Source organism: Centruroides sculpturatus, unplaced genomic scaffold (genome assembly GCF_000671375.1).
Source record: "Centruroides sculpturatus isolate CEXI.00-Female unplaced genomic scaffold, Cexi_2.0 scaffold1390, whole genome shotgun sequence".
NCBI classification, from domain to species: domain Eukaryota; kingdom Metazoa; phylum Arthropoda; class Arachnida; order Scorpiones; family Buthidae; genus Centruroides; species Centruroides sculpturatus.
Genome location: NW_019385726.1, coordinates 132,412 through 141,752, shown reverse-complemented (window position 1 = coordinate 141,752; position 9,341 = coordinate 132,412). Strand labels below are relative to the sequence as shown.

General features: G+C 28.3%; 1 protein-coding gene across 1 annotated transcript in view; it reads left to right on the top strand.

Annotated features, from left to right (window-relative positions):
• Window positions 1-7,919, top strand: part of LOC111641570 — a 20,972-nt gene extending 13,053 nt beyond the window's left edge. The window contains exons 2-3 of the mRNA XM_023387747.1: window positions 6,616-6,718; window positions 6,853-7,919. Coding sequence (XP_023243515.1) covers window positions 6,623-6,718; window positions 6,853-7,914 — 1,158 coding nt within the window. The 5' untranslated portion in view covers window positions 6,616-6,622 and the 3' untranslated portion in view covers window positions 7,915-7,919. The remainder of the gene's footprint in view (window positions 1-6,615; window positions 6,719-6,852) is intronic.
• The last annotated feature ends 1,422 nt before the right edge of the window (window positions 7,920-9,341 follow it).

The following is a 9,341-nucleotide window of genomic DNA, read 5'->3' as shown; positions in this document are numbered from 1 at the left end:
AAAAATATTATATGGAATTGAACGAAAATGAAAATTTGCTTGATAATTCAACTACGCTTGTTGGAGAACAATAAAAACACTACACTCAACAAGCCACCAATAAAACTCAACTGCCTAACCTATAACCAAAGTCTCCTTTTAATTTGTTTTTTAAAAAAAAGCGCTTGACAAACTTGCCCCGCATGCCGAAGTTGCCCCGGTCTCCCCTAATAATAATTTAAAGCATGAACAAGTCAGAAATGATCGTTTTTGACTAGTAATCTATAAATCAAAATTTACACGTATAAATTTCAATGGTTCTGTTTATTCTTTCCTTTATTTATATAATTAATTTTTAAAGTTTTGCATGCATAAATGTAAATCTATATACCTTAGCTGTATATTTATTTATACTAATATTATAATAAAAAATATATAAATAATTTCTTTCCTTTAATTTATATGTTACAATAGTAATTTCCATGCTTGACAGCATTAAAGGGAATTTATTCGAGATAAGAAAAAAAATAAGGTTTATATAACATCTTTAAATTAATAAATTGGTTAATAATAATTTATTACAGAAAATATGCTAGTAATAATGAAAAATTGGGCATATAAATAATATTTAACGTTGCAAAAATAATAGAGGATCTTGGTCTAAAAGAAAATAAAGAACAACACCATGGGGAAATTTTGACAAATAGAGTTAACATATATGTATATGTAATATCGTGTTTATTTTTCAATATAATTTATATGTTGTCAATCATAAAAATAGTTCGGCCCATTTACTCAATTTTGGAAAAATACTTCGTTTCTACTCCATAAAATTCAATATAAATAAATCAAAAATAAAATAATATTAAACATTAACGAAATTCATAGAATATTCTATGTTATTTATAGAATTTTACGTTAATTTTTTTTTATTATTATTTTAAGAATAATTTTGTAGAACAACTTTTGAAATTAGCAAAATTAAAATTAAATTTTAAATTAAGATTATCAAAAATATAGTTATATGAAATGCAATGTTAATTATAATTTAATACATTTATATTTAGAGTATTGTTGATGTAAAATTAAATTAATTGGGCTGCAATTTGTAAAACACTGTAGACCTATAAATTTCCACTGTCTTTGGTCTGTTTGTCTGTCCTTCCTTAATTTCGAGAACAGTGTTAGATAGATAATATTCGAGAACATATATGGAAAGCGTACGAGTAGGAGGTCTCGATTAACTATATACGAATTTCTGGTTTTTACTGGAAGTCATGTTATTTCGATTTAAATCTTTTCCCCCGAAAGGAGTTAGATTGACACGACTGTATTTTGCTATCGGTAAAGTATGATGTACAGAGGCAAAACACTAGTCATATGAGGTGGCGAGCATATATTTTTAATTGAATAAATTAAGAATATAATTAAAAATTGCAGCCTGACATTGACAAATGAACATTTCATTTTGATCATAATTTTTATGAAGCTGGAGTGAATTGATGATGCAACTCAACACGTGGGCTACTTGCCAAGGGGAAACTTCCGGGAGGGATAATTTATGAGAAATTGGGTCTTGTTTAGTTGCAAGAGCCGTGAATTAAAATTTGAGAAATTCCATTAGACTAGCTCGTTGGTAGGGAGCGAATACCCACCTACCATTTTTCAGTGGTTTTATTCACTCAGCCATTGGTGGGGTAAAACTATACAGAAATTACACATTTATAGCGCAAAATTAAATATTTAGTATTACAAGTTTATGAGAAATTCAATTCTTGATTCAGACGACCCTTTTACATTCCACTCTAAGGCCAATCCCTTCTCAAGGAACTTTAATTAAAAATGTTTTTAACTATTATTTTTTCTAGTCTTAATATGCAGTGAACCATCGTTTCATTAAGATGATGTCCTCTCTTTGTAAGTGCAAGATGAGTACCAAATTTTAAGCTTAAATAATATCGACAGTAAAGAATAAATACGTATATACTGTAATATATGCATGTATTCTTTTATAAGTTTGAAAAATATGTCTGGTAACTCATACATCTTTTTAATTTATGAAGGAGTTTGCTTGATTTTAATGTAAATGTATACAGTATTTTAAAGTTGTTTTTAGTTTCAGCAAGTTTCTAATTATTTGTTTGACTCATTAAGTTATAACTGATTTAAGCACAGTTCTTTTACATTCTTTTTTAAGACTATCTTATGTAAGAAATAATAAATCACCTTGTTAATCTAACAAATAAAATTTCGTAGAATAATCTTGTGTAAATCTATTTTTGAGTCATAATAATAAAACTTTTAGTGAAAAAAAAAGTAGTTAAGTTTTACCAGAAAGTTAATAAGTGTTTAAATGAGAAACTATAAATTACATTTTCTTTTATTAATTATACAGTAAATGATGATTGATGAAAGTTATAAAGTGTTAATTAACTATACTTAATATAATTAAATTTAATTAATACTTTTTTGGTGAAAGTCAACAATGAAATTTCAAAAGAATGTAATAATTTACTTAAAGAAACAAACTGTAAATTTTCAAGGAAAAGTTTATTGTTTCAGTGCTAAAATAACCGAGAGACATGTTCAAGAGAATTCTATCTATGAAATAAGAATGCATTACATGTATACACTCATGAAATACTAGAAATATCTCTTTTGCTTTTACACATATGTTTAAGTGGACGCCTTATATAAATTATACGCATCGTTCCTTAAATTATATTTATAAAAGATTTCAACCAAACAAATCCTAAATTAAAATATAAAAACAATCTTTAATCATTCTTCGACGAGATCATTTCAAGAAACGAATTTCAAGAAATTAGAAATATAATTGGGAGATTAGAATAATTTAAACTTATTCTTGATGAATGTTCTTTAATATTAATTGAGCATTCTCTTGAGATAACTACGAATCAATTCTACCGAGCTACTATAAGAACAATGATTTCAAGGAAAACTCCGAGAAGATGATAAGGATGATTACCTATATCTAAAACAGTATTTACATTCCTCTCGTATATAAAAATAGAAAACCAACGAATTGTAAACAATGTTAGCCGTCGAATAAAGCAGCAAAGCAGACTCGATAAACATCGTTGCATATTAGGTAAAGAGCAGTATGGAGGCGAATCCCCACCGCTACTATTTAATTTAATGCATCCCACAACGACATCTCGTTAAATTAAGTAACTTCTTTTTTTGCAAATTAAATAGCTATAAATAGCTGCATACTATTGAAAAAAATAAAGTAACTTTTTTACAATACAAATATGGTATTCTTCATCTTTACATTAAATTCTACCAAATGCTTTTGATCCAATTTCATATTCATGTGCATAGCATACAAATTATAAAATAAAATTAATCAAACACTTAAATATTACAATTTTTCCATCATTTTGTTTTTGTAATACACAATTTAGTTAACAACTTGTCACTATTGTCTGTTTATATTATTATTATTATTTAAAATAATAATAATTAGCACAAATATTTTTTGGGGTAATTTACATAGTTTTCGTGTAACATAAAACCGTTTACATCCAGAAAAACACACGTGTTTCAGCAAGGGAGAAAAATCCATAAGTGATACTGACTTGTTAACGAAAAATTACGAAATATGTAATGAAAAATAATCGTTATCCATTAGTATCTAGCTTAAATATGTAATAAGAAGCTACTATAAACATAAATTATAAAAAAAATAGGAATTATTCAAATCACTATAAACCTTAAAAGTAGATATAATATTAATGTTATTTTAATGTTAAATTCTTGTCAATGAGTAACTTCCAGATACTTCTCTTCCTTAATTTAATGATAAACTTTTACAAATTTATTTTTTAATTTAATGTTTGACATATTGAGGCGGTCGAGAAACCTCTAAAGAATGGTTGACTCCATCGCGAGACATTTTCTGGTGTGCGAAAGTAACGGATGGTGTGAAATAAATTTTATGACCATTTTAGACACATAAATCTTTATTTGAGATTTTGATATTAATTAAAATATATAACTTATGTTTGGGTAAATAGTCTAAAACATATCGAGGTATATTGTTAATCAATTTTTTAAATATTTATATTCTGATGAAATCAAATAAAAAATTTTGAATCAATTTTTACTACGATTAACTTCATTTCTATTGTGATAAATCACAGCCTGACTTAAAAATAATCATTAGAAATAACAGCCAAGCTATCCATTTTGCCACATTAATGGAATCCGAGTGTTCATCGGATAATTCTTCACACTTTTTGGATTCATTATTACTTGGTTCTTTATCATCCTCATTTATGGTATCCAGTTTCAAACGTGCCAATTCTATCTTTTCTTTACGATATCTTTCTTTGTCTTCCTCGGCCAATTTTATATATTTTGCCTTTTCTTTTTTTTTTAAACAATTCCATTTCCTTCCTATTCGTTTGGCGATTTCAGAAGTTTTACATTGAGGATTTTCTTTTCTTTCGTTGGCGTGAATATCTTTGTAATAATAAATGAAAGAGGAGGGACTTTTCTTTGGAAGATGTATCTTAGATTGTCGTTTTAAATATTTAGATGGACTGATCATGGAAGCTGGAAGAGAGCGCTTCTCATTCCAATATCTCTTTCTATCGATCTTTGATTTATTTTCATAATTTTCTTTAATTTCTCGGTCTAGAGTTTTCCATTTCTGTCCGAGGATTTTTGCCGCTTCTGTTATTCTTATTCCCATTTCCGCTTTGATTTTAGGAAGATTTTCAAGGTAAAAATATAGAAAGGAAGACATTGGCCTCTTCGGAAATTTTATTTCTTTTCTGATGTTTCTCAGGAGCTTTGTTGAAGCTCTTCTCGACACACGGGAACGGCAATTTCGATTCTGATTTTGATGGAAACAATTTTGTCTTCCAGATTTTATTTTTTTCTTATTAGTTTTAATTGATTTTCTGTCCCGTAGATTTTCACTTTTGTTTCTTCTTTCTGGTTTCATATTTTCGGTCTTTATGAATAAATAGAAATTCTGTTAACGAAAATAATGAAACAAACTGGATTCTTTCTAAACAATTATCACGCGTGTATTATTGAGAATAATTGTGACGTTCTAGCAGAAAATATTAACTTATTCTATAATTGAAATACATTTACGTTAGCTTATAAAAATTTTATATTTTAATATTTAGTTTCAAAAATATTAATTATTTCTAATATATTCAATCACAGATGCATTCTTTGGTGTATCATGACACTATACTTACTCATAAAGATAAATATTTTATGTAAAACGCTAATAAATAAATGAAATTTTAAAATTTTGCAAATTAAATGTTGAAGATTATCAAAGTCTTTCGGGACCATCATGAAGGTTATGTCTGTTTTCACCTCACCACAGGACTAGAAATTATAATCGTAAAGGTGATTGAGATTTACACTCATAGTCACCATGAGTTTGTCTGAATCACTTTTACCATTAACATTTGTGAAATTTTTTACTCGATCTCAGGAAGGCGTAAGTGCTCTATTTTACCTCCTGTTAGGATGCCCATTCTCTGAAATATCTAAAGTCGGGAGGAAAAGAAATTCTGTAATGTTCATTCTCTCATATCAATTCTTTTTCAATTAATGGAAAGATTTTCGAATCAATTTTTAGCAATAACAATTATGAAGAGGATGGAGATGAGAATTTCTCTTTGGGCACGGAATAGTTTCTACTTCTATAAATAAATTTTATTGTTACTAATAAAAAAGTAAAATATTTAAGATTTCTTTTTAATATTAAAGAATCATTCTTCGTATTTCACTCGTTCAAAGAAAAGGGAGGGAAAAGGCCAAAGGGGCAGCTCTACACTTTGACCCGTACACAAGCAATCGACGACCCTGCTTATTAGTATTGTGACGTGCATAAAAAAAACATGAATAAATCTCAATTTCTATAGATTTAGCTTTATTTGTATTTATAACATTATGTTGTATGGAAAACAACGCTATATTTCATTGCTAGAGAAAGACAAAAGATTACATTTCAGCTAAAGAATATATTTCGTTTTAATATAATTTTAATATGTACTAAATATCATTAAATATTAAATACATAATAATTAATTTAATTATATTTATTAAATTGAAAATTATTATTTTTATAACAATTTTATGAAAAAAAGCTTATGTTATAAAGAATTAAAACAAACGAATATTATTGTACAGCTAGAACTACATAAAATAATATAGTTTTATATTTAATAGAAAAACAAATTTAAAAATAAAATAGTAAACATTTATAGTTTCAATATTAATTAACGTTTTAATTAGATAAATACAGGGTGGTCCAAAAATCCTTTAACTGCGCTTTTGTAAGAAAATCAACAAATTTATATATTGAGTTAGAAGAAAGTCTGATTTTTTAATAATTTTTTGCAAAGTTTATAATTAATAAAGTATTTGAATAAGATAGCAATTTTCTTTTACAATAGTTAACAGACTTTTGGATCACCCTACATAATTGTGTATGAATTTATAAATAAATTTTATTTATTTAATTAAGAAAGAGCTTTAATGAATTTTAGTTACTTATACCTTATTCTAACTATATTTAACAATAATTTATATTAATATAAAGGAAGAAATTAATAGTTTAAATTAATTTTTTTTATATAGTTCCATCATGTTTTTTGTTGGATGGATTTATTTTGTTTTTTTCCTACTGTGCGTAACAATAGAAACTGTTACTTCTGATGAAAGAAAAGATGCAAGTGAACGAGTAAGAATCGACTTTTTATAATATTTAAAAATATTTTATGAATTTTATATATGATCAAATATTTAATTTAATTTCTATACAATTAAATTATATATATTTTAATTTATATATATATATATATCTTTTTTTTTCAGCAAACATCCAACTTAATTCGTTGGATTCCAAACACTTTGCACACTGCAAGCGAAAAAGAATTGGAATTAATCCGAACTTTGGAGCAATTAAATAGTAATTCTGAGGAAATTGATAGCAATATTGTTATGCCACCCGGATTTATAGGTACTCGTGGAAAAAGGAATGACATTCAAGATAGGCCTTCACCGAATTTCGATATGGGAATGAACGATAAAGGAAATAATATTTTGCCTGAACTTTTTGAAATTCCTACTAAAAAGCAAGATTTTCCACCTGGGTTTATAGCAGTAAGAGGAAGACGTCAAGATGTCCCTCCAGGTTTCGTTGCTGTCCGAGGAAAAAGACAAGTAGATCCGGGATTTATTGCAGTTCGGGGAAGAAGAGATGACATTTTCCCTGGGTTTGTGGCTGTTCGAGGAAAAAAACAAAACGTGGATCCAGGTTTTATAGCAAGTCGTGGTAGAAGACAATATGTAGATCCCGGATTTATTGCAGGTCGCGGAAGGAGGAATGGTGGCAAGAGCATAAGTGTGGATCCTGGATTTATTGCAGGAAGAGGTAAAAGAAACGATGATTCAACTGATTTTATGGCAATTAGAGAACCAAGGCAAGACGTAATAGATCCAGGTTTTATTGCTGTTCGTGGAAAACGGAATATTGACATGCCTAGCGATGTAAACGTTATCAAAAATAGAAAAATCCATTCCTCTAATTCTATGATAATACACGGAAAAATACAAGATAAACAACCTACATTTGTGGAAATCCGCAAGAAAAGAAGTGCTCCTCTTGAATTTATAGAAAATCAAGCAAAATCAGAATATTTATTTGATATTCCCTTGATATTGCTTTCAGAAAGATACAATTTAGTTGATGATTTAAACGGAAACTCTGAAACAGATTTTTCTAAAAGATTTGATAATTTTCCACCAGGATTTATAGCAGTTCGTGGTAAAAGGAAATCAGAATTTACATATGAAAATATGACTAATGGAGATCTAATTGATTGCACGAAAGCACAAGTTGCATTATGTCGTTGGTTTGTCGCTACAAAAGGTTAAACCTTCAGATAAAAATGAAAAATAAAAATATTTTCACTGAAAAAAAAAAACATAAATAAAATAATTTCAAAGCATCATTATCGTTATTGGTTTAAATATTAAAACCAAAAATTTAAACATTTTATATGTAATAAAATTATTTTTCGGTCCCAAATAAATATACAGATTTCAATTATAGAATAAGTTAATATTTTCTGCTAGAACGTCACAATTATTCTCAACAATACACGCGTGATAATTGTTTAGAAAGAATCCAGTTCGTTTCTTTGTTTTCGTCAATAGAATTTCTGTTAAATTTTAAATCGTAAAGATCAGAAATATGAAACGAAACGAAAATGAAAATCCACGGGACATAAAATCAAATAGAAATGACAAGAAAAAATAAAATCTGGAAGAAAAAATCGTTTCCATCAAAATCGGAACCAAAATTGTCGTTCCCGTGTGTCAAGAAGAAGAAGGGCTTATACAAAACTTCTGAGAAACATCAGGAAACAAATTAAATTTCCGAAGAAGCCCATGTCTTCCTTTCTTTACTTTTACCTCGAAAATCTTCCTAAACTTAAAGCGGAGAGAGGAGTAAAAACGACAGAAGCCGCAAAAACCCTCGGACAAGAATGGAAAACTCTAGGGCAAGAAATTAAAGAAAATTATAAAAAGAAATCAAAGATGGATAGAGAGAGATATTGGAGTGAGAAGCAGTCTCTTCCGGCTTCTATGATTAGTCCATCAAAATACTTAAAACGTCAGTCTAAGTTACATCTTCCTAAGAAAAGTCTCTCCTCTTTCATTTATTATNGGGGAAGAAGAGATGACATTTTCCCTGGGTTTGTGGCTGTTCGAGGAAAAAAACAAAACGTAGATCCAGGTTTTATAGCAAGTCGTGGTAGAAGACAATATGTAGATCCCGGATTTATTGCAGGTCGCGGAAGGAGGAATGGTGGCAAGAGCATAAGTGTGGATCCTGGATTTATTGCAGGAAGAGGTAAAAGAAACGATGATTCAACTGATTTTATGGCAATTAGAGAACCAAGGCAAGACGTAATAGATCCAGGTTTTATTGCTGTTCGTGGAAAACGGAATATTGACATGCCTAGCGATGTAAACGTTATCAAAAATAGAAAAATCCATTCCTCTAATTCTATGATAATACACGGAAAAATACAAGATAAACAACCTACATTTGTGGAAATCCGCAAGAAAAGAAGTGCTCCTCTTGAATTTATAGAAAATCAAGCAAAATCAGAATATTTATTTGATATTCCCTTGATATTGCTTTCAGAAAGATACGATTTAGTTGATGATTTAAACGGAAACTCTGAAACAGATTTTTCTAAAAGATTTGATAATTTTCCACCAGGATTTATAGCAGTTCGTGGTAAAAGGAAATCAGAATTTACATATGAAAATATGACTAATGGAGATCTAAT